Source organism: Dysidea avara, chromosome 6, assembly GCF_963678975.1.
Source record: "Dysidea avara chromosome 6, odDysAvar1.4, whole genome shotgun sequence".
In the NCBI taxonomy this organism is placed as follows: Eukaryota; Metazoa; Porifera; class Demospongiae; order Dictyoceratida; family Dysideidae; genus Dysidea; species Dysidea avara.
This window is the reverse complement of record NC_089277.1, coordinates 20,968,165-20,995,246: the sequence shown is the minus strand read 5'-3', so window position 1 is coordinate 20,995,246 and position 27,082 is coordinate 20,968,165. Positions and strand designations below refer to the sequence as shown.

General features: G+C 39.0%; 1 protein-coding gene across 1 annotated transcript; it reads right to left on the bottom strand.

The window, feature by feature from the left end:
* Positions 1-8,989: 8,989 nt before the first annotated feature.
* LOC136259327 (piggyBac transposable element-derived protein 4-like) lies at positions 8,990-9,966 on the bottom strand. Its single transcript, XM_066052821.1, has 2 exons — positions 9,516-9,966; positions 8,990-9,411 (listed from the first exon to the last, which is right to left on the bottom strand). Exons 1-2 carry the CDS (start codon positions 9,964-9,966, stop codon positions 8,990-8,992), a joined length of 873 nt encoding a protein of 290 aa, XP_065908893.1.
* Between the last annotated feature and the right edge of the window lie 17,116 nt (positions 9,967-27,082).

Sequence of the window (27,082 nt, the reverse complement as noted above, 5' to 3'; positions counted from 1 at the left end):
CATGTCTACAGTTAAAGGAAATTTTAAAATATTCATGTGCCAGCCCCTTAACCAGCCAAGGTTTTTTGTTTCATGCAAAAATTCTATAGATATTGCTGTGATGCTGATGCTTAATGACTAAGTCAAATGATAAGAAACTTTTTTCTAAATTGTAAAAATCCTATTAATGTGGATTAATGGTGCTTTTGTCAAAATAGTATTTCTTGCCAGTTAAGATTAGCGTATCACTCATGTTTGTATGTTTAATTTACCTGTGACTTTTCATCTTCAGGTTTGTTAATGGATTGCATGATTGCAGTGCTATTCTGCTGGCAGGTCCAGCATAAGTCAGTGCATGGTCTGGCAATCAGAATATGAGGTAGTAACTTCCTCCAGTATGCATAGAAGGTGGTGTTTGCTATGTATCTTGTGCCAGCCTGAATACAGGAGTCCTTGTAACGCGTCCATACATCCTACATGTATGTAAGTTTGACCAGATTAATACTATCTTATTTTTAGAGGTGTTACTTTAAATGGAGTTTAACTAGTTAAACTAGATTAATGTTGAAGTCAAGCATGCGTGAGTGTATTATGATAGTGACTAACCTGAAGCTCCATCATGACTAGGGGGAAGATTGGGCAGGCACACATGCGAGAAGGGTTGGCAATAATTGGAGAATAACATTGCGCATGCGTTACAAGAAAAAGATGCGTGTAAAGGTGTAAGAAAACATGGTGCTACATGGCATAGCGAATCTTGTCGTTTCGTTAACATACCGCCAAAAAAGGACGCTGCAAGAGGGACTTTACGGCAGAAAATGAAACAGTCTTGGAACTATACTGGATGTTTAATGCTGCCAACTCAAAGAGACATTCATCGTTTCGTTGATGTGCTGCCAAAGTGACACACGGGAGGGGCGTCACAGAAAAGTGAAGTAACTAGACCCGACGTTACCACCAGTACATTCGTCGATATTCCGCCTAAAAGATTCCCAGAAGAGATGCAGTAAGGCGTTACAGCAGGAGATAACAGAAAAGTTAGGGAACTTAACGGAAGTTACTGCTAACACAGGAACCAACGGAGGCTATTAAACAACTCCCCTAATGCGGAACAACGTCCCCACAATTGTCCAGGAGGTTACAAGATTGCTCCTTTTTTAACAACTAAACCTACGTATCAATGATGCCAAGCAAGTTTTAATTAGCTACAATATATTTGTCTTTGTTGTTCGTAGACAACTCCCCTTCCGTAGGTGCTGTTGAGACCTTACTATTAGGAACACTCCTTGGTCTCAGGGTCCGCAGTGCCCAGGCGTGGACCACCGGGTGAATGTGTGCATGTGTACGCCTCTCTAGTGTCATAACACATGCCTCCTTAGCATACAAACTGCAATAATTTGGCAAAGGGTAATTTGCAACAAGCAATCAATGTTGATCGGTAACAAAGAGCGTTCACCTGAGCAGATTAAGGTACTGCCACCACCCTCCTAAAAGAATAGAACACTGATACATACTAATATGGGTGTGTGTGTGTGTGTGTGTGTGTGTGTGTGTGTGTGTGTGTGTGTGTGTGTGTGTGTGTGTGTGTGTGTGTGTGTGTGTGTGTGTGTAATATACAGTGTATGTTAGATGTTAGTATTTTCATTTGTAGTCATTCTGGTACATTTATTACATTTACAACAAATAAGTGTGTCTGAGGTAATAGTACAGACAATATGCGACCACCTCCACTCCTCCATAGATGCTGTTTGGGACCTTAATATAATGAATACTCCTTGGTCTCAGGGTCCGCAGTGCCCCAGCACGGACTGCTGGGTGAATGTGTGTGCCTCCATAGTGCCTCCTTAAAACTGCAATAATGTGGCAAAGGGTAATTTTCAATAAGCAATCAATGTTAATCGGTAACAAAGAGCGTTCACCTGGGCAGATTAAGCTACTGCCCCCACACCCCCCCCCCCCCCCCCCCCCAAAGAATAGAACACTGATACATACTAATATGGGTGTGTGTAATATATAGTGTATGTTAGATGTTAGTATTTTCATTTGTAGTCATTCTGGTACATGTATTACATTTACAACAAATAACTGTGTCTGAGGTAATAGTACAGACAATATGCGACCACCTCCACTCCTCCATAGATGCCGTTTGGGACCTTAATACAATGAATACTCCGGTCCGCAGTGCCCCAGTGCAGACCGCTGGGTGAATGTGTGTGCCTCCGTAGTGCCTCCTTATTAGCATACAAACTGGCAAAAGGTGTAACTTGCGACAGTAACAATTGAGTTTAAATGGCAATCAGTGTTGACTGGTGACAAGGGTTTTCATCCATGCAGAAAAGGTATTGCCCCCACACCCCCTCCCCTAAAGGGATAGAACACCTATTTATATATTTGTGTGTATATATAAATATATATATATATATATGGGTATATATATGCATGCATGTGTGTAGATATAATTGTACATGTTGGTAATTTCATATGCAGTGGAGATAGTCATTCTTGTACATCTATATATTCATAATAACTTAAATGTATTTGTATGTTACTAAGGTGACTACGGACAATATGTTTTGCAATTTGCAATACTTAAGTGAATTAAGGAAATAAATGTTTTAAATGGCATGGCACATGTTGCCCATTTACGTGATGATATTTGGTTAGGAAAAGCTTATGTGAGGTACCTAATTACCAATTTTCTAACCTGTTGGCCATTTCAAGGATCCCGACCCCATAGATATTGTTCATACCAAAGATACAACAGAGACTATGGCCAGTGCCAGCCAAGCTAATTAAAAGGATACAAGAGGGAGAATTGACAAATACAAAACCGAGCATGCTGCACCTGGGATAAGACCAGCAAGCTTAGCCATTCCAAATAACACCCAGTGAGTTTGATCACTCAAATGACCCCAGTGTTTTACCATCTATCTTGCAACTTGTAAACAAGCTCAACCAAAAAAAAAAAAAAGTCTTGGAAACACACTATGTATAAATTGTTCATGACTGTTGCTTTCCACTAGATTGCTGCTTCTTGCCCACACACCACCTCGACGCATTAAAGGGATAGTTTAACTTGGCTATGGTACTTCGCTGACATAATTGAATTTAAAATATTATTATATATATTACTACATTTCAAATATTTTTAGGTATATGCTTGTCATGCCCTCAAACTTCAATATTCTATCAAACTTCTTACCTTGGACTGTCTAGAGCAGCTCTGATGGGCAGCACAACTTGTAGACGATTTTTCTTATCTGCAAATATTAAGACTTTCCAGGGGAATCGAATTATACTTATATATTATGGCTAGGATGTAGGACAGATTGTGTGGGAAAAGCAAGCCGTGGAGGTTGTTGGTTGTGCCAAATCATTTATGTTCCGCATGTATGCAACAGCAGCCAACACTAAATATACTTCTGAATGATAAAGTTTGAACTGATCTGTGTTGGTGACAAACCTTAGCTGATTTGAATGGGTCAAGTCTACTCTTGTTGGAACAACAGTGCCCGGACTCTCAATCATCTGATCCAAACAGAGGTGCCAGATTATGGTATGTTTTGGCAAGCAAAACAAACAAAAAATGGCATCTACCACTACATGGGGTCAAATATAATGTCATAGTAATTTTAAAAAGAAAAATCCAACAGTTTGAGCTTTGTGGCAGAAGTCAGGTACGATTTGAGTTTGACCATTCCAGAGTTGTCTCTGCTGTGAATAGACACTATAAAGTTGCCATGTATTTGTAATGCAGCCTGTGGTTCTTGTTTTACTAATTTCGAGATTGGTGTAGACTGTAGACACTTAGCAGGTGTACAGTAATAGCACAGCTGACCACATCTCCCATGGTAACCTGCATTTGCTCTTTTGTTTACGGCCACCAGCCAACTCCACTACCTTATCTGTGACTGTAGAGTCTGAGGGATAAATAGTATGGACATACACACACACTCTAGGCAACTGTGCAGTAAACTCTAGGCAACTGTGCAGTAATCTACGTGAATGGTTTAGAGTCTCTTACTCGAGAGATGCTATAATGCTGAGCAGCACCAATGTTTACTATTCCTCACACAGACTATATAACCCAACACCAGTCTTCATTTTTAATCACAATAGCACAACGCTTGAAGTCCACTTATTCTCCAATGGCAACCTATAGCTTCATTCATCCTGTAATCAGCATAATGCATAGTACAAACCTCCTTACACCACACTTTGAGCAGATTCTTTGAAGCATTTATAGAGCTAACTAGTACAGAAAATGAATCCACCTTCTAATTACTACAGGTGCAGATCCAATATCAGTTACATATTAATTGTGTCCCTGCTGAAGTGTAGCTACAGTGTAGGCAGGTGAGGCAGCTGCCTCACTAGGTATTTGTATCTGAAGTCACTGAACTGGGAGTTATGTTGGACCATTAGATGCATTGAAAGTATCCATTAACAGAGTTTGTATGCTGAACGTATAGTGTACATAGTAAGAGTCCATCCAGTGCAGCTCCAAGTGGATAGCTACTGAGGTTTACTTGTCAGAAACTGGTCAAGCAAGATCGATATACTCTAGTGGAGCAGTCACCCTAATATAGAACACTCACCCTGATACAACATGCAATCAAACAAATTTTTAATACAATACTTTGATAGAATTTAACAACTTAAATTGCTCTCACAGTCAATCTTAGATGGTCTAGCTTTACCAGGGGAGCATAACCTGAACCCCTGTTGACCCCCTGTTACCAGTGCTTATAATTTTACTACTTGGGTAAAGGAGTGAGCAACATGCACAGGAGAACTCTTGCTCGCCTCATTTCATCATTACAGTCCCCATATGCATTATAGCTGTATTTTTTTCACATCTTATTCTGTTTATTAGAACTAAGCTGAATTGCAAGGTCGCAACTGTTTATATTGGGTATGTAGAACTAGATCGAACTATCCCTAGCAGGTCCACTCCAGAGCGGTTCAACATGGTTCAATTTGATACAAGCAGTTCAACATAGTTCAGTGCGATGCAGCAAACATTTACACCAACATGGAAATCGTTTTGATTTGAGGACATTCTTTGTGGTGGGTGTGCAGGGAATATCCCAGAGGTTTTACGGTTCCTATGGCTTGGAGGGAAAGGCAGTTGCCTTTCTTTGGCATGCGGAAATTCTTGTGGCTTCAAAGAATGTTAGAATCCCCAAGTATTCCTACCTCCAAGCCTTTGTAGTAAAACATGCTGTATACATCATGTAAAATTGTTGAAAAGGGGCCTATTTGAGAATTAATAGGAGAATCCATGGAACCCTGCACACCTACCAAAACAACTACCATCTGTTGACGGTGGAAACCCGCTCACAACAGGGTAAGACCTGCTGACCGGGTTAAACTGACAAGCAACATTAAATGGAGTTTAACTAGTTAAACTAGGTTAATGTTGCAGTCAAGCATGCGTGAGTGTATTATGATAGTGACTAACCTGAAGCTCCACCATGACTAGGGGGAAGATTGGGCAGGCACACATGTGAGAAGGGTTGGCAATAATTGGAGAATAGTATTGCACATGCGTTACAAGAAAAAAGCATGTGTAGAGGTGTAAGAACACATGGTGCTACATGGCATAGCAAATCTTGTCCCACCCATACCACTCCTCTCTACCAACTATCTCATATTAGTATTTTCAGAAGATGATAATCACAAAGGGATTGTTTGGTGGGGTTTAAGGTGGCGATAAAGCAATGACGCGCACAAGAAGCCATAGCAAATACATATGACGTAACATATCTTATACTACGCAATTTGTGGTAAATCAGGCGGGGGCTAATTCGGCGCAGAACCATAATAAACTTACCAAGCGTAAAAACAAACAGCCACGAATAACAGGTGAGTTGTTAGCAAAAACAACAAGCAGCTGCTGTTACACATTTCAGGTGGAATGTAACTCACCTTTACAACAAATTGACAACCTTGACAACGTGAAAACAAGCGCTACTAATAATTATTATTTGTTTCGACTCACCTTACAGCCTGTTACAAACATTATCTTTTCTCTGTAGACACGGGTTGAACAGCCACGAAACCTCTTATGAATGGTAAGCAATAGTGTCTGAATAATTCTACGTATCGATATATCATATGTCCATTCTATGGCTTCTTCGCTTGGTGCGAACGGTGAAACAAGGCTATCATCTGCTTTTAAACGCCATATATTTCGACTTGTAAATCGCTTCCGCTTATTGATACGTAGGATGATTCTTGTAATAGTATGCTTTCATCATGTGAAGTATTGGAGCTAAAACTTGAGGTTATTGAGAGATAACGCGTCTTCTGTGGTCCACTAAGTACCACCGATTTCTTGGTTTGAGAGCAGTTCTACGCTTTATACTCTCTACGAATGATAGATTCCTGTATGCATAGTTTATTTGTATGCAAAATTAAGTACTAGCTTTCAATATGTCTTAAATTGAGACCATGTTGAGACACAGCAGATTGTTGTCAAGAATGCGCGTTATTGCTTTAGCGCCACCTTACTGTAATGTATTGCCCAAAAAATAATTAAATAGAATAAAATTAATAACGGAGGTGTGGGGAGGTGAAGCATGCACCACAGACAGTCCCAGCAGGGAGCTTAGTAAATCCTCCATTTTTTCCATTGTCTTTTCCATCTTGAGGCTAGCTCAGGGTGTGACATGTAGGGTATCTATTAGGAACATTGTGGCATGCTGAAATTCTTGTGGCTTCAGAGAATGTTAGAATCCCCAAGCATTCCTACCTCCAAGCCTTTGTAGTAAAACACGCTGTATACATCATGTAAAATTGTTGAAAAGGGGCCTATTTGAGAATTAACAGGAGAATCCATGGAACCCTGCACACCTACCAAAACAACCACCATCTCTTGATGGTGGCAACCCGCTCACAACAGGGTAAGACCTGCTGACCGGGTTAAACTGACAAGCAACATTAATAGAAATTTTAAGGTTTCAATTGTAAAAATTGTGTATTTTAATGTTTTGGAATAGTAGTCATTAATTTTTTTAATCTGGAAAAGTAATAACACCTCTCAAATGTATATGTGCACATATAGTACAACTTGAGTGTGTGACTTGGTATATGTGTACCATTTTGCTGCTGCTTGATGGTAACAATGTCATGTTGTCTCTTTTATATCCAGGTATGCGACCAGGCAAAAGGATGGCATGTTGTTCTGTGTAGTTCTGCAGAAACTTGACAGCAGCATTGATGACACCAAATGGCAAAGCATTGTGGGGAAGACTCTTAGTGTTGCCATGCACTCGTGGTGTCATACCGTTTTCCAAATAATGGGACCTGAGTGACTGGAGTCTTTTTTTGGATCCAATACCGTAGAGAAAGCCAAAGGTAACTGTACAAACTGAGAGGCAGTTGTGTGTGTAGCCAGAGTAATCTCTCTCGCTTTTTAGGCTTGTGTCTACCATCAACAACATTCTCACTCCTGTTCAGTGTTGTCATCGATGGCCCCAGGATGACCATGTCAAGCTCATCGTGTGTCAGCAGAGTGGCTTGTGCTCTAATTTCGATGATGTATTCAGCACTAAACTGTGTGCTACATGGTCTACCATTGATCTTTTTACAACCACAGGTATTTTCAGTGAATTTATTGCAAAGTGCATTTTCCTTTTCATCTACTAGAATACCTTCTGCAGGTGGTGTTTGCGATGAAATGCTTCTGTCACTAATATCTTTTTCTTGCTGAAGATGGACCAGGTACACTGCTACTGCTGTCGGTGACTGGTGCATCAGGAGTGCTAGTTATCAGCTCACTACCAGTAGACACCATGTCATTGCTGTTTAACTGCTGTGGAACACGTGGAGACTCAGGAGTGCTCATAATCAGCTGACTTCCGCCTGAATGAGTTGGAGAGATAGGGATTCCTGACTACTGTCAAAAGATGATACATTATTGCTAGTTGTCAGACAAGGCTGAAGCAGTGGGCTGGCAGGAGACATCGTTACACTACTATGTGATGGCGTGTCATCAATCACCGGGATGAAGTTGAGTTGAATCTCCTCTTCAAAAAGACCTATCTTAAACTTGTACTATAATGTTGTTTATGTATGTTGTAATACCTTCACTGTTATCCGCTTCTTCATCAATGTATTCATATTCATTAGCATCATATCCTGTTGAATTTGTGTGTGAATTGTATAAATATTTTAATGGATTCCTTACCACATTCCGACTCTACATCACTTTCGTCATCATCAAAATATTCTCCAATAAGCGCCTCAAACTCTTCATGGTTTGTATTGTTTATTGGTGAGAGACCATCATTGCAGAGAGAGTTTAAAGCAGATTCCACTCTGTTTCTACTATGGCTGGCCATTCTTTATCTTTGCGTGCATGTAAAAGGACCGCCATTGAAAACAAATGTGCAATTTGTAAGTGATTCCATGTTACGTCTTTTGTTTTATGTGTACATGGTCCGATATTTTGCATTGTATCTTTAAATGTACTGCACCCACGAAGCTAAAACTTTGCAGTATAATAGATTAGTCTTGTATGCACCTGTATCTGCAATAGAAAGGGTGGCAGATTTTTTTTGAAAAAATTCAATCACTAATTTCTCGAGTTTTTGAAATGTGTGAGAAAGGTACCTTTTCGCAAATCGGGTCACATATTGTGAACATGATCAGTACTAGCGGGCTGTTATTAGAGAAACATTGAACATGTGTTTCACTTTTTATATCTGTAAGTTCAGTGTTATGAAACTACAGTAAGTAAAATAATATACACTAGAATCAGTATTTACAAATGTTTTATCAAAAACAAGGTGTTATAGTACACAATAATCTGTAAGGGTGCGGTATTTTAAAAAGCAATTTCTATCCTTATCAACACACAAATGTACTTTGCAGTATACACATTGCATTCGGGTCTCGTGCCTGTTTGGGGTCCCTGTTCTTGACTGAATAGCACTGCATACAACACACCTCTTTGTTTCTTGTACAGGATGATGTCCCCAACTGGCATCAAGTCTGGAAGGAGTTAAACTCCCATGTCGGGGTTGCCGACCACTTCTTTTTCAAAGTGTGTGTGTGTACCTATCAACTGCTCTGCAACATCAAGACAAAATGATAAGAAGTCTCGCTTCTTTCTGCCTTTGGACGATGGATGGTACAGCGATGGCTCAGCATACCTCTCAAGTATGTATGCATTGACTAATGAGCATTCTATAATGAATATTTTGTTCCACCACTTCTTAGATCTTTGTCCAATATTGTAGCACCCAATCAGTTGATCTCCCCTGTCCACGCCTCTCATGTACTGTTGGTAGTCTGGTAACAGAGGTGGACAAGGAACATCAGTTGCAGTGCCATCAAGATTCTGTCGGCGTACAGTTACCCCTGGTGCTTCTGTCACGTGCACAGTGGAAAGAAAATGGACATATCGCTTGTCATACCAAGTGGCTGCAAGTAATGGTCCATGGCTAAGGTACTTATAGTAACCCCTGTCCTGTCATTGTCGTTTTGGTTTTCTGGGAACCCCCATCTGATTGTAGGTACAGTCCCACAGCAGTTGTTACCACGTTTGTAAAGTTCTAAGTAAACCTCAGGGCCTGTATAGTAATTGTCTGTAAATAAGTGATACCCGTCCAGTCCAGTCATCAAGTCTAGTAGTACCCTTGAACAAAGCCCTACTTCCACTGAAGACTCTAAATTTTTTCCTGTATAAATTTGTAGTCTGTAAATGTATCCATTAGTAGCGTCACTGAGAACAAACACCTTGATCTCCCATTTAGTTGGTTTGTTTTTCATGTACTGTTTGAATGTAAGTCGTCCTTTGTATGGTATCATTGCTTCGTCAATTGTTACAGGTTGATGTAAGGTGTACTGGACTGAAAACTGAGTCATCACAAGATCTAGGAATGGTCTAACTTTGAACAGTTTGTCTGTTTTGTCATCAAGATGATTATCAGCCAAGTGTAAAAATCTCCAGAACTGCTCAAATACATATTTTCCCATCAGTGAAGAGAGACCAGGAGTCACCAGGAATTAGCAGTCATTACTCCAGTACATCTCTATCCTTGGTAACCGTAGTATTCCCATAAGTATCAGCAGACCAACAAAAGTCTTCATGTCATCTACTGTAACATCATCCCAAATACTAGCATACTGTTGTCCAGGCAAGTTTAGTCCTGCATACCTATTTGTTTCTACCATCATCAGATCCCAAACCTCATCTGTGAAAAATTTACAAAACAACTCAAGTGGAGATATGTGAGGTGCAAAAGTCCCTGTAGCACCTGGTGTCAAGTAATACCCATAGCAATATGAATGAGGTTCAGCCTTTTTCCACTCTCCTAAAGGATTAGGCCTTGGTGTATGACCTCTTCCACGTGTTGTCCCTCTACTGTGAGAGCCTCTTTTGGCCCTTGAAGTTTCTCTGCCACGTGCTCTGCCATGGGAAGTTCCTCTACCAGATGGAGTTCGAGATGTCCCTCTGGATCTACCACGTAATGTTCCTTTGCTGCCACGTGGCCGTTGTGAAATTTCATAATTATCATCACTATCAGATGGGTTATCTGTGTCTCCATCTGCCATGCTTCTATTTTGGCTTTCACTTGAGACTTATATGTAAACACAAGAGATATTTTATTGTGTGGATGAATTGATTATTTCATTTGTTTATATTATCACATATTTTGTTGTAATTGATTTGATACATCCTTTCAATACCAATTTATTTACACAATTATAACCATATTAGCATTTCTTTATGGCCACGTGACTGCACTTACCACTCCATCACCAACAATTCTGGCTTCATCACTTCACATTGTAGGGCTAGCTGGATCTACTACATATTCTCACTAATTTCATGCTCCCTGCTGATATTGGTGACTGCAATGACCCATATGGGAATCATCATCATTGCTACGGGTATCTTCAAGTCTTTCTTCTTAAGGTTTTCACTGTTTGAAGTCGAGTTCGAAGCAACACATTCACCGGTCAACTCGCTTGAGCTCGAATCAACATCTCCCATCAAATCACATGCCTCCTCTTCGAGTTCAACTCAAGGAAGTGTGAATTGGCCCTAATATCCATAGACATCATCTCTGCGTTTACTGTCACTGTCATTGTAGCTTTCTTCTTCAGCAAAAACACTGGAAAGGACACCACCCGCCGAATACCAAGAATTAGCCATTATGTCATTTAGACGCAAAATGCCAACACTTACCGCAAAGGACTCTTTTATCCCAGCAACCGAAGGGTGTGTCCTCCTTAATTTCAGGGAACGTATGACGGGTCTGATTACAGCATCCCAGTGCATCATATCATACAATACAAGTTTATAAATACGTGTGCCATATGACATCTATAGGGGTGAATGGGTTAACCAAGGAAATATCGTAACTACAATGTAGTAATGCAACTTCTAAAAAGTAACTGTAAATAAGTCTTAACTAGTTACTATACTATCCCAACTCTGGTAGTGATCCAGTCTCAACATTGGTTGGCACTTTATAATTACACTACGGCACATACGTACAATGTTACTTGTAAAAGATCTACTAAACACTAACACTCACTGCTTGAAATGATTTTCAGACTTGTTCGGGTGACTTTCTTGACATAGTACATTTATCAATTAATCAGGAACTTCAGCAGGTTTATCCCTTAAAGCCACATAGGCTGATATATCGGCCATTTTTATAAAGCATGTAAAACACACAAATATTTTAAGTAACGCATGCTTAAAGAATGGCTTCTAAACAGCCAGCACAGATGAGGTTGTCTAATGATATTAACTGAAAACCTTATATCAATGGAAGGTTTATTCATTGGGTTACTTAGACAAGTATAAACAGTTGTTGTAACAACAATTGCTCACTTGTTATGACACTACGAAGAACAGTGACTGGATTCCCTGTTGCTTCAAATGCATCGAGTTGGTAGCCATTTATAAAAATGTTTGACTGACATCAGCTTTATATGGCATGAGTTGTCATTGAATGGAGAATCGAATAGTCCCTACCAGAACTCCATAGGACACACTGTGAAGAAGTTATCAACCATTTTCTGAAGGTATGTAATGAGTTATTTTCGCGTTTTGTGACAGCTAGTATTCGCAGCGAGTTTTGGCCTTATGCTTTTGCCAAAGGGTAAAACCGTACATACTGTTTTATTTCATATTACATTACAGATAGAATGGTACAAATTGCATAGCCTTAGCACTTACTGTATGGAAATTACAGTGCTTTGTTTACAGTCATGCATTATGGCCAAAATATTGGCTGATGCGTCTTCAGTGCAATTATAATAATAATTGCATGCGGTTTCAAGGGTTAATAAACTTGCTCTATGTGGTATAGTGTCCAAATAGTGTATTATGCAATAACGTTGCTGTATCTCACCAGTTAAACAGACCAATAACCAACTTTATACATACATTTTGCACCTCAACAGAAGCAAGATCAAGATGAAAGTAGGATGGTGCTCAGTGACGTAGTTACAATTGAAGTATCCAAGGCAGTTGCCTTGGTAAAATTAGGAAACTGAGAAGATAACCACACAAAAACAGCCAAGCTGTGATAAAAAGTACGGTCTCAAAAAGCCTGGGCAAAAAAGTTGTGAAATCAAAGGTGGCAGCCAACAAATGGCTACAATGATGTTGATACTAATAAATTTTAACAATGCACAGCCATTATTACATTAACATCATTGCAGCCATTTGTTGACCGCCACCTTTGATTTCACAACTTTTTTTCACCCAGGCATTTTAAGGCCGCACCTTTTTTCACAGCTTGGCTGTTTTTGTGCAGATATCACTTCTTTTCGTCCAAGGACAGCCTATAGTCCGTGAGCCAATGGGGTCAGTCAGTACTATTCAAGGTGGCCAATTCTATTATGCATTTCCTGAAATATTCATGTCCATTGATTGTATAATATTGGCATGATAGCAATGCTGAATCAGTAGCTTTCCCACTGTACAGCCCCTGTATATGTTACCATGGTGCAACAAGGTATCAACTCATAGACAATTTTAAATTTCACATTTTTGATTATAACTTCAGATCTACATCACATATCTTAATTCTGTTTTTTTTTGCACATGATTACCCTCAAGAATTGCCACTTATTTGTATACTCGTTACCATGGCAACCACCACAATTATGCTGCTATTTGTATTTATGATTTTTAGATTAGTATTTAGCCCGTGAGTCACACCAAGGTGGCAAATTCTATCATGCATTTCCTGAAAGGTACATGTCTATAGATTGTATGCTGGCATGATAGCAATGCTGAATCAGTAGCTTTCTCACTGTATGGTCTCTAGTATATGGCGCAACAAGATATATCTCCAAGACAATTTTAAATTTCATATTTTTGATTACAACTTTTGATCTACACCATATATTTTAATTCTGTTTCTTTGCACATGATGACTCTCAAGGGTCATCACATTTTTGTACACTTGTTACCATGGTAACAACCACAATTATACCATTATTTGTATATTTATGGTTTTAAATTAGTCACATTTAACCAATGAGTCACAATAGTTGGTTGGTACCATTCATGGTTCTGTTGGTATCATATAAAATATTTAGTATTATTTACTCATAGACATTAATAATAGGCATGATAGCAGTCCATTTACATCAGTAAAACAGCAAACACTGATTTGTTCCATGCTGCCTCAACAAAAGTGCTAGTTGCTTTTGATTGGCTGCTTAATCATGTTTTCATGCTTTTCCATGGAAATGAAGCATTGGAATCTTTTTGCTGAGATTCACTAAGCACTGGCTAGGTGAGTGGATTAGTGTCTCTAAGTAGTATATAGTTAGAAACAAAAGCAAGGGATCAGCATAATTTAATAATACTAAACCCTGCGCTGTGTCATGGTGCCTTTGATGGCTTCGCTCAGTTAGGTGAAGCTTAACTATGTTGATCCCAATAGTTGCTGTCTACCTTTTTATATTCAGAACCCAGATATTATACCTTTTCAGCTGCTTGTAACAATTAAAGAACCAAGACAAAATTGTAGCGATGTAGCATAACTGTGTAGCTGTAAAACCATTGACTGGCAATGTTGGGCTTATACGAATTTTAAACAGGCTTGGACATGGTATGTCATACACCATAGTCGAAGAAAATGAAACTGCTCTGTGTCTGCTTAAGATTTCTGGTGCGACAAATGAAGTTATGTTGCCTGAAAATATACTTCCACATTTATTCACCACTCTAGCCTGGGATAACATTGATCAAATTGAGGAAACTCTTACAGGAGAAGGAACAACTCACAGAGTTAATGGCATCATTGTTCAGCCAAAGACGTTTGGACCAGAGCCAAACAAACCACTGCGCCCAGCTGTTCAGAAAGACAAGAAGAGGAGTTTAATTTTAGATGCCGAAGATCTATTGTCTGTTTATGTTCCAGATAAGTGCACAGGTCCTCCTAATCTCCAAAGTGTAGACTTGCATATTTCTGAAGTCACTAACAAAGTACACAAGAAAAACCTTGTAAGGATGCTTACCAGACAAGTACATATAGAAAATCAACAAGTGATGGGATGGACAGGCTTGAATATTGTCATCATAAAGGACCTAACAGTTAGAAAGGATAAAATTGGTTACCTTCCAACTATTAATGCCCATGCAACTGAAATGACAACTGTACATGAAATACTGAGACAATCAGTGTTGATATGCAACAATCTTGGTGTTTCTAAAATTGTGGTCGTGTTTGATCAGGCAATATATGCCAAAACTGTGGAGATAATTTGGAAACATCCAGACAAGTTCAAATATGTGATCTTGCGCATGGGAGCATTTCACATTATGTGCAATCTAATATCTATCATTGGAAAATGGTTTCAAGATAGTGGGTTCAAAAGCATCATAATAGAAGCTGGTATTGTAGTGCAGGGATCTGTTGTGGCTACACAAAGGATGCATTGATGAGGGAGTAAAAGTTATCCAACAACTACATGAAGATCTTTCTCCAAAAATGTACAATGATGTTATGTCAGGTACACGGCTTGATCATTTGCTTCATTACTCTTAGATTTTCTTTAGAACACAACAATGGTGATTTGTCTGCATTTTGGATGAGCTACATTGATATGGTCACTGTTTTACTAGGTCCCTTACGGGCTTCAAGAGAAGGTAATTGGGATCTTCATGTTGCATGTATCCACCAGCGTTGAAACCGGGTCGGGTCATCCGGGTCAGCCGGGTCACATTTTCTCCGGGTCATCCGGGTCTGACCGGGTTTACAAATTATCTGGGTCTAACCTGGATTGGATCACGTGAGAAACGAAATTGTTCGTTTGACGACGTGGAAACTTATAAACGCTATCGCGTAGCTCTTTCGTGAGCCACGCCCACTTATCGCATTACAAACGTATGCTCAGCCACGCCCATTTATTAGTAAGTGCAGTATGTAGTACGAAACTGAGGGTATCTATGGTGAGGGGTAGCTATTGTTAGTAGGTGATGACTTTTTTTTTTTTTTTTTTTTTTGGTCTTCAACCTACAGCTAGGCTGAAGTTGCAATTCTAAAAGTCTGGATTTGCCCCTGTTTACTCAACACGAATCGAATACTCAAAAAGGTAGTCTTGCTCGCTCGAGACTAGCTGAAACATAGCTCTTATCGCACGCCTCGGCTTTAATTAATCTGGGTCAATCCGGGTCACATCCGGGTCATATCCGGGTCAGTGGGTCATCCGGGTCAGCAGTAGTGACCCAGTTTCAACGTTGGTATCCACTATATGCTGCCTTGATGCTTTGCATATGACAAAATCAATTATGCACGCTACGTTAGTGTTTATTATGCTGAGATGTCTCGCCTTTACAAAATACATCCTGATATTTATGAAGGTTTCAAATAGGGTTGGTTTACTGTTCAGATAGGTGAGTCAAATACATTATTTTGATCGTATTTCCAGTTGATCAGACAACAGAAGAAACAATCAATAAAGATACAAAAACTCCAGGAGGAACGTGTCGTTTCAGTTTCAATCCTGGTGCTGTCAGATGTTACTATTTAACTTCTGAGTACAGAAGTGCTAACATTGGGATGTTGCATGAGATGGTTCAAGTAAACAAATCTGATTTACAACATACAGATATGCACAGCCATTGAATTATCAAAGATGAAAGGCAGTTAGCAAAGTTATTGATGTGATTGGTGACTTGGTAAATCCCTTCAAAGACTCTAGTGAACTACTCAACATTGTAAATGTTACAGTTGCACCAGATGAAATCACTGCAGATTTTATGCAAGGACATAGACATGGTCAGGGGCAATTCTAGAGATTTTGCAGAGTGGTTTCCAAAAAAAATTATGGACCATAGTGTATGATTTGCACACTGATAATCAGGTGATTTAAGGGTGGCACACTGGAGCCACCGCACAGTGCACGAAGTGCACTCAGCGAAATGCGAAGCATGAGCCCTCTAGGGGGGTCTGGGGGCATGCCCCCCAGGAAATTTTTAAACAATATGATAGTTGAGATTGAATCTGAATGCATTTTCAGGCATCTCACTATGCTCACAAAGTGTAAAAAATTCTACTCAATCTGAATAAAACAACTTATTTTCTTATAAGAGATACATGTACAACAGAGGTAGTAAAGTTCCGTAGCTACACAACAATATAAAAGTAAAAATTATTAATCTTCTCCATTTTCATGCACCTGGAATGTTTTGTAGCAAAGATAGTTATCACTTTGTCAATGTCAATGTCTACTATGGTGATGGATGTTCATCAGTGCTAAGCCAATGAAGCCAAGCATAAACAAAGGATTGCTTTTTCCCATATTTGTGTGTGATGGAAAGCAAGTACCTTTAGTTGGCTTAAAATGATTGGTAATTGCATTCAGCCACTTGTGATCACTTAACCTTTTACCAACATATGAACTAAAATCATTTGGTCTAGTAGGGTTTATAAGGTGGTGCAGTAGAATAGTACTTGAACAATCTTAAGAATTAATGCAGTCCTTGTTTGCACCCATGTCTTCAATTGTCGCTTCATTAGATACTTCAATTATGTCTTCATCAGAACTGTCATCTGAATCTATGATCACACAAGCAATCTGTTCTTCATATTCCCCTGACTGCCCTCACAAACATCAGAACCTACAGACATGCACAAGATTAACTGCTAGCACTATATCCTATAGCGTAATAATGTAAACACCTCATTCTTGGTTGTTTGCAATACTAAGCATGACTACGTAGTTGGTACTTGCTAACGCTGAGGTTGAGCATTTGAACACACTACTCTAATTAGCTAGCAGCATTTGATAACTCACAATTCTTATAATGAGCTGCATCTAACTATATTTAATGAAGTTACTAGCCTTGCTATTAAAAAAAACATTCTTTCACAAAGCCACACTGTATAATTGTAATTGCTATTTCACTAGGCATAGGGACTCACGCATGGATATCCATGCAAATGGTAGCTACTGCAGTGGCAGAGGAAGCAGTTGATATGAGGGGGGCTGACCAGGAGCGGATAAATGAAAAAAAAAAGGTCACAGCCAGCTGACAATAGCTGCCCACCTCACCAGCTACACATTTATAGCTGATAAACTATATAAAAATTCTTACATGGCTCACTAAACACTGCTCTAATACTGTGACTACTTTATAGAGTGACTGCTCTATTAGAGTATCTCAATCTTTACAAAGGTTTTCAACCCCACTTCAAGAAGGATAATTTCGGCGCGACCCCCTCAACAGACCGAGGGGGTGTTCAGCCCCCTAGCCCCTCCCCCCCCCCTATTCCGCCGCCTATGAGCTATTGTCTAGCTCTCCTAGACAAGTAATATACACAGATCACTTACCTATCCTCAGTCAAACTTTTTGAGCTTCTGTATTCGCCAAACTGCTTCTCATCTTCTTCTAACAGTTCTGCCATGTGGCACATGGAGTAAAATCAAATGTCGCGTGGTGTGCTTTAATTACAATAATCATAAAAATTCTGAGTGGTTTCCGGAAACCCCAGAAACCCCCCTAAAACCGCGCCTGGACATGGTGAAGATGCTTATAAACAATTTAGATTGCAGCGACTTGAAGCAAACCTCCATTGAAAAGTTTTTATGACACCCTTCCCAAAATGAAACTTTAAACTTTTAGTGAGACTTACAAAATGAAGGGAGTGAAATGTAATGGCAGGGACATTATGCTACGGGCAACCACTGGACTGTTTGGGAATATTTTGATAATGGCTCAGACTAGACAACTTGACATGAAAAAAATTTAAAGTTCCCCCTTGCCATGGTCTCTTGCTACAGCTGATGGTTTATCTAGTAAAACAGCAAAGCCCACACTATCCAGAAAATGACAAAAGAATGTTCCAGCATCTGAATTCATCTCTTTGTCGTGGAATGGCAATTGTTCACATGGTAAAAGGAGAAAAGAAAACATTGGGTGAAATTGCATCTTTGGTTTCTCTGAAAGCTGTGCATGAAGCTTCAAACAGTATTAGGCTTGACATTGTCTTTGATGTTTACAAAGAAAACTCCATAAAAAATACTGAACAATATTAGCGGCAATCAGCATCTGGAAGTTTAGAATACAAGAACATTCAATCAAGACAGCTTGTAGTACAGCGGAGAAAATTTCTTACTTCCACAAGTAACAAAACATCCCTCATTCAGTTTCTCACTAGTGAATGAAAACAGCAGAAATACATTGAGAAACTTAATGGAAAATCTCTGTTTGTGACATACAATGAAATGTGTCACTGCATAAATGCTCAAGGCTGTAAAGTAATACCAAAGCTAGAATTTAGCCAAGTAGAAGCAGACACACGGATTCTTTTGCACTCAGCTCAAGCAGCAATGTCTGGTTTTGAAGCAGTTGTGATTGTTTCAGATGACACAGATGGTTTTTTTTTTGTTATTGATTGCTTTCCAGAATGAAATTACTACTTGAATGAAATCACTACTTCACTTTACTGGAAAAGTGGGACCCAGGCTATGGTGAAATATAGTGAAATATAGAAAATCACAAGAATTTTTGGAGTCGGTTTGCAAAGCCATTGTAGGAGTCCATAGTTTTACTGGATGTGATTCAGCCAGCACTTTAGCTGGACGTGGTAAGCTGAATGCATTGAAACTGATGATAGGAGATGCTGAGCTACAGGAAACATTTGGTGGTCTTGGAAAAGAATGGATTGTACCAAGCCATACTAGAGACATTCACTTGCCACTTATATTTGTCAAAAACATGAGCAACTAAGGTTGATGATCTGTGCTATGGGCTCCTTGCAGCAAAAAAGGGTAATGTTGAACCTCATCATCTTCCACCCTGCAGTAATGCTTTCAAGAAGCATATTTTCCTGCCAACTATCAGACAGCAATTTGGAGAAGATGTCTTGTACCAATGCCAGAAGTACCACTGCCCAATATGCATGGTTGGAAGCTGGAGACCTTGAGAGGTCAATGCACTCTTACAATTGATTGGATGGATATTGGTACAGCTCCAGAGTCCGTTATGGCACTCCTGGAATGTAACTGTGCTAAGCCATGCAGATGAGGATGACAAACTATTGTCCTGCTCATTAGCTCCAAGCTTTTTTTCTTGAGAGCTTGGTACAGCTTCAGGAGCTGGTATTGATAAGGACGTCTTGTCTTCACTTGAGATTGTTACAAACCTCAACTTCTCATCACCTTTGTATGTCTGGCCATGCAAATAGTCTTTCATCTTGCTCAATTCTTTAGGGTTACCACCGAATTTATACTTGCAAGGAATCTTAATACCCTCTTGTGGCAGATCTCTTGAGTACTGGTGCCTTCCAATTATAATGCAAGAAATAGAGCTACTATATTGTTAAAAAATTACATAATGTAGAAATATGGCATGGAACATGACCTACCACTGCTGAACAGTCAAGAACAGACATGGCATATCTGTCACTCGGGTTACCCTCCTCTCCTTCACAGATCAGCTCTTCCCCAATAACAGGTGTCCATATATTCTGGTAGATATGACACAACTGGCAGTTTCATATGCTGTATGATGAAGTGCCATCATCCACGGGGTCATCCACTTGGGCGCTTTAAAATAAACCGATCACGTGTGGAAACATTCACCCACGTACATATAAGTGCCACTAGATTTTCGAAGCAAGTGCTTATAGTTTTTGATTGATAAGCGCCGTGACGTTTTTATGTGTGCCATCAAGCAACCGTGAAAGTTTTTCCGTGAATACCCAATAGGTGATCTAGCCACGAAAGTTGTGTCCCTCGAATATTTTGTACTATACGTTACAAGTTATACCCCTCCAAGGAGGGATATAACTTGTATATACTACCTCCATTTTTCATTTTTTTTTTAAATTTTTTATTAATGCTTTACAGCACAAGTGCTGAAGGTCTGTAGGACACCTGGTCCTACAGCCTGCTCAAAGACTTTAGCTACATAAGGTGTGTTTGGAAAGTTGAAGAAAGGAGAAAAAATCCATGACTGGACCTGCAGCCATCCGATTTATGCTCGAACGCTTACAGGAGTCTACCAGGTGGTCAGGATGTTTTCTCTTTGTTATTTTCATGTAATTATATCCAAGGAATTCTAGAGACTAACTCATTATCTCTAAGTACCCCAAGTAGAACCAAATGGACACTAGTTTATTTATTAATGCTTTACAGCACAAGTGCTGAAGGTCTGTAGGACACTTGGTCCTACTGCCTGCTCAAAGACTTTAGCTACATAAAGTGTGTTTGAAAAGTTGGAGAAAGGAGAAAAATTCATGACTGAACCTACGTAGGTAGCCTCGAACCTGCAGCCATCCGATTTACGCAATGCATTCCTGAGCATTGATAGCAGTGATACGTATTATACCACTTATACACCTTCCCTTACCTTTGAAGTGAGGTGTGAAAGTGGTATATATAATATAATACTATCTGGTTTTGAGCTACAGTAATGCTCAATGTAATGTCCTCTCGTGACAGTGTGAAAAACTTGCTAATTAAATGGCATGGAACCCATTTTGCTCACAACTATTCATCCCAATCAAAACAAGATGAATACTCACGAGTAAAATCAGTGCCACACCCATTAATTAGCGAGATTTTAAATCACTTGCACTCTTGCAAGGTGACGTTATGTTTGAGTAGTACCGTAAAAATTATATGTAGTTCAGTAGTATTGTACACTAGGAATCATGAAGGTTTGTGTTTTGTTGCAATAAAAACATCAACCAGAAACCAGCCTCATAATACCATCACAATTTAACATCCTGGCAGTATTACTAAGCCTAGTGTCTCTATTGTGACTTGACATGTTTACAATAAGTTGCTTCTAATTTAGTAAAATTACTGACGAACTACTGCATGACTGACTGAAGGCTTCAGACAAGCATAGCCTGATAACAGCTGAGGCTCCGAGCTTAACTTTTTTAATGCTATAGTTGTCGTTTCAGTTCAATAGGTGCCTTTAGGGATACTGCAGTACAGTACATACAGTACACGCATTACGGATTTACCTTTGTGTCTATCTAAATGTCAATATGCTAGTATACTGTCTAAGGTTTTATGTATGTGGTGCCTATGACAAAAAAGGTTAATAATCAAGACACACGATAGTGTGTCGTGCGGCCGAAGAAGCCGGCGCGCCACACCGTGAGTATATTGACAGGAAGAAAGAAAACGTCATTTTCACACTTTTGTATCTCGGTGATGGCTTATCCGATTGAAACCAAATTTGCTGCAGAGTTGCCCGCCAGCTAGGGGAGTCTACATTCCAAATTTGAAGGAAATCACTCAAACCATTTCCGAGATATGAGCGGCCAAAGTTTCGTTATTTTTCTTCATTTTTTTTCTTCTTCTTCGTCTTTTCGCACACTTGCACTAATTGCTATAAAACGCAAACGCGTGCTCCGATCGCCTTGAAATTTGGCATACAGAAAGGGAGTCCAAAGGCACATCCTAGCATCAAATTTGGTGTAAATCCGATGAATGGTTCAGGAGTTATGACCGATTATTCGCGTAAAACAAGATCGATTTGTTGTCACGCCTACAGGGTAAACCACTTCATGGAATGAGCTGAAAATTGCTATGTAGATGGAGTAACCATCGTAGGAGTGCCTTTTGGTAGTTTGAAAGGAATCGAGATTAAGACCACGGAGATATGACACAAAACCCAACCTGTGTCACAATTACGCAATCGATTTTTAGTAATAAAAAAGTATTAGTTTTTACGCCTACTAGGCAAACCGCTAAGAGCAATGAGCTGAAAATCGGTGTATAGCTGGAATAATCTTCATAGAAAGTCCTTGCAGTAGTATAGAAGAACTGGATTGCAAACCACTGAGTTATGATTCGAAAGCCAACTCTGTGTAGCAAATGCGAGATCGAGATACTCTAATAGAACAGTCACCCTAATAGAGCATTCAGCTAATTTATTTACTCCATTATAGAATTCTATTACATTACAAGTTATTCTGTAGGGACTTCAGCTGCAAACAGTTAATCTTATAGACAGTTAAGCAAGAAGCAAGTCACCCTGTGGAGAATTAAGCTACAATTATATCACTGTAGAGATTCAGAACATTACAAGTCACACTAAAGAGAGTTCAGCTATAAACAAGTCATGCACCCTGTAGAGAGTTCACCTACAATTAAATCACTCTCTAGAGAATTCAGCTACACACTGTGCAGAGAGTTCAGCTACAACAAATTATCCTGTAGAGAGATCAGCTACAAACAAAACACTTTGCAGAGTGTTCAGCTACAAACAAATCAATCTTTAGAGTGATCAGCAACAAACAAATCAACTTGTAGAGAGATCAGCTAGAAACAAATCAACCTGCAGAGAGATCAGCTACAAACAAATCATCTTGTAGAGAGATCAGTTACACACAAATCAACCTGTAGAGAGATAAGCTAGAAAAAAATCACCCTGTAGAGAGTTCAGCTAAAACAAATCAACCTGCAGAGAGATCAGCTACAAAGAAACCATCATGTAGAGAGTTCAGCTGCAAACAAATTACTCTGTATAGAGTTCAGCTAGAAAAAGTCACCTTGTAGAGAGTTCAGCTACAAAGAAACTGCCATGTAGAGAGTTCAGCCTCAAACAAATTACCGTGTAGAGAATTCAACAACAAGCAAATCGTCCTGTAGAGGGATCAGCTAGAAGAAGTTACCTTGTAGAGAGTTCAGCTACAAAGAAACCATCATGTAGAGAGTTCAGCTACAAAGAAAGCACCATGTAGAGAGTTTAGCTGCAAACAAATCACCTGTAGAGAGTTCAGCTAGAAACAAATCACCCTGTAGAGAGATCAGTTAGAATAGGTCACCTTGTAGATAGTTCAGCTACAAAGAAATCACCACCTAAAGAGTTCAGCTGCAAACAAATCACCCTGTAGGGATCAGCTAAAAGAAGTCACCTTGTAGAGAGTTCAGCTACAAAGAAACCATCATGTGGAGAGTTCAGCTACAAAGAAATCACCCTGTAGAGAGTTCAGCTAGAAACAAATCACCCTGTAGAGAAATCAGCTAGAAGAATTTATCTTGTAGAGAGTTCAGCTACAAAGAAACCATCCTGTATATAGTTCAGCTATATTTTAAGTCACCTAGTAGAGAGATCAGCTGCTAAAAAATATACTGTGGGGAATAATGGGCATGTAATAAATATATGTATATAATTTGTATAATTACTAATAAAATCAAAGATAATTGAAGTATTAAAAATCTTCTATAAGTTCTTTTCTTCTTCCTGTGGTAAATAAAAAAACACATAGGTTAAAAAAGCCCCAAAGCCAGCCATAGGCTGGCTTTGCAATATACAAATACAAAAAGAAGTGATATCTAATCAAAAACAGCCAAGCTGTAAAAAAAGGTGCGGCCCCCAAAAAGGCCATGGTGAAAAAAGATGTGAAATCCAAGGTGGCGGCCAAGAAATGGCTGTGATGGTAGGTTAATGGTAAAAATTTTAATAACGACAATTCAGGTGAATTTAGTGCCACTTGGTCTTGGCATCAAATTCACCTGAGTTGTCGTTATTAAAATTTTTACCATTAACCTACCATCACAGCCATTTCTTGGCCACCACCTTGGATTTCACATCTTTTTTCACCATGGCCTTTTTGGGGGCCGCACCTTTTTTTACAGCTTGGCTGTTTTTGATTAGATAGTAATTTGCACCATGATTTATGCTTTTTCCATTACACAGCCCAACACACAAAGAACAACGTGTAATCCAACCTAGAATCCATCTGCTTACTGTACTCTGACTGTTGGAAACAGTAAAAGCTATAAAACAATGGGAAGTCTGTTGTACACTACCGTCTGTTATCTCAGAAATGTAGAAATGATGCTAATATGCTGAAGTACAGTACATAACTGGTTTAAATGAAACAATGTTATTATTGCTTTTAGTTTGTACTATACAGTTTAGTGAGCAGAGGAGGAAGTCACTACAGAGCATTCACAGTCACTCCATTATAGAGCTGTACCGATAATCGGATCGGCCAAAATATCGGCCACCGATATGGCAATTTTTACCAATATCAGCATCAGTACAGAACAGTACGAGGACCGATATCACTACAGATATTTATACAGCAATAGTTTGTACATAAACGGATTATAATATTGGTTTTCTACGTTATCCATGTGGCTGTTCAGTAGTAGTGACTTATTGTTCACTGGACAGCAAGCGCTACGCTACGAGAAGCCATATAAATACACGTGATTCTAGTGTTTGTTGCTGGAAAGCTTAAATAAATGAAGCAGTTATATATAGTACCTTTGTAATAAAAGAACAGTCACAAGAAAACCTACTGTACCAGCCTTCACACAAGCCAATAAAATGCGGAGTAATGCAGAAATATCCGTTTAAGGCTCCGTGGGAGTATGCATAAAAATGTTTGTGGGTGCCTAATTGTCTGGATTGCACAATAGAAACCCAAACCACTATTACCACAGGCATAGAGTGAGCAATGAATATATCCACATGTTGTTGTAGAGCAGGTAACTGTACACTTTTGCATAGATTAACTATGACTTTTGTTTGTAATGCAAATATTGGATCGACTATCGGTTATCGGCTTCTTTTGGTGGTATCTATATCGGATATCGGTACATGCTAAAATCCCTTATCGGTACAGCTCTACTCACTTAGGCTGTAAAAATGCTTTATCACCTAGCAACCAAGTGGTAGTTATTATTAGTAGAATAAACAAGCCACCTAACAGGTAAACAGTAACCTTTAGGCTCCTTCCTTGTGCTTTCATCTAACCCAAACCTCATTATGGTCAATAGACTACAAGCTCCATGAGTAATTTGGGCTATCCAGGCAATGGAGGTTCCAATAATAGAATTCCCAGATAAGGGAGGCTCCACTGTACTTCACTTATTAGTAATTAGACAATGGCATGCAGTGTTTCCTTTGATGTGTAGAGGTCTCTTATTTACAAGAATCCTGGTATCAGGTGTCTTACTCGTAAGATACCTGGGGTTAGGCTAAAGTCTATTATGCTTCAAAATTTGCCTATTATGCTTTTTGGCATTTCCCCAATTTTCTGCCTATTATGCTTGTTTTTATGCTTTTCAGAAATGCATTATGCTTTTATTTTGTGTGCTTCTCTTTGCGCACAGAAGTTATTTTTATGATTGAATGTGAAATGGAAAGTGTCACTTCAACTGCAACATACAAATAATAGCAATAGCTTGAAATTGGGATGTGCTCCAGAGTTAGTACGCATATTAGAGCAAGGACATATCTACAGTCCCTCAGAAGCTATAGGCATTTTATTGTTTAGTATCTTTGTACATAGTTTTGTATATGCTAGTAATTATGATTCAAGGTTTCTGATTGATCTTCTGAGTTGCAGCAGTTGGTATTGAAAGGACAGCAACTGCTTTGTATGAAGCACCTAGTCAAGAACATATTAGCTCCCAGGCAGTGTTGGGCAAGTTACTTTGTAAAAGTAACTAGTTACATAATACATATTACTTGCAACTGAACTATTTAGTTACAGTTACATATTACCCATAAAGTAAAGTAACTGTAATAATATTACATATCATATTACTTTGTGTCCACAACCTTAAGCTGTCACGTGTGAAACTACCATCTTATCACGTGACATGATTTCGTTGTTGGGCAATGTGCAAATCTTGGTTATAAGTAAGAAGCTGGTGAATAAGCTTCATTCAGTAGGCTTCAATACTTCATTGTGGGTAGGCATTACTCAGTGGATTGCTAACGAGATTAGTAACTTCGTTACTTGTAGTAATAATAGTACGTAAAATTAGACTCGTTACAGTAACTATATTACTTAGGTAACGCGTTACACTTGTAAGTAAAATAACTTGAGTTATATTACCTGTTTTTATAGCGTATTTCGTTATATTACTTAGTTACCACAAAAGTAATAATATTACGTAACGCGTTACATAAGTAACGCATTACTCCCAACACTGCTCCCACGTGATAAATACTTAAATAATTCTCATTCTCTATTGCATGCGATGACTGTACCTATTAGAGTGTTTGACTGTTCTATTAGAGAATCTCGATCTTTTTGAAATATTTTCCTGGTTTGATATTAACCTCAGTCTCACTGCAGACCTGCACAGACTTTACTATTTTCAATGCCCAGACATTCACTAGCTATACTGACTAAACACCAATTTTATTATTATCAGAGCTTTGATTGCATTGTCTTCCAATTGTGCTTCCAATAATCATAATCATTATATCACCAAAGCTAATCAAATACTTGGCATGATCAAGAAATCCTTTGAATATCTTGACTCGGATATGTTGTCTAAGTCGTTTACCACACTAGTTTGACCCATATTGAAATGAGCAATGCCATTTGGGGACCACTATTTACCCTTGATCAGAGAAAGATTGTACAACGTAGAGCTACCCATCTCCTCCCATCATTAAATGACAAATCCTATACTGAGAGGCTGTCACTACTATCCTTACCATCACTGTTGTATAGACATCAGAGGGGTGATCTAATTTTTCTATACAAAATTTTTAATGACTACTTCAGCTCTAACTTTACTAATCTATACACCTACTCCACTACTACTACTACTACCAGGGGGCACCAGTTTAAACTGTTTAAGCAAAATTCAAGATTATTACTTTATGAATACA

Excerpts from the sequence above, each read along its gene's own strand:
- LOC136259327 (XM_066052821.1), bottom strand. The coding sequence starts at position 9,966 with ATGGGAAAATATGTATTTGAGCAGTTCTGGAGATTTTTACACTTGGCT. Across the intron at positions 9,412-9,515 it reads CAAACGTGGTAACAACTGCT|CCACTTGGTATGACAAGCGA; the intron begins GTGGGACTGTAC and ends CATTACTTGCAG.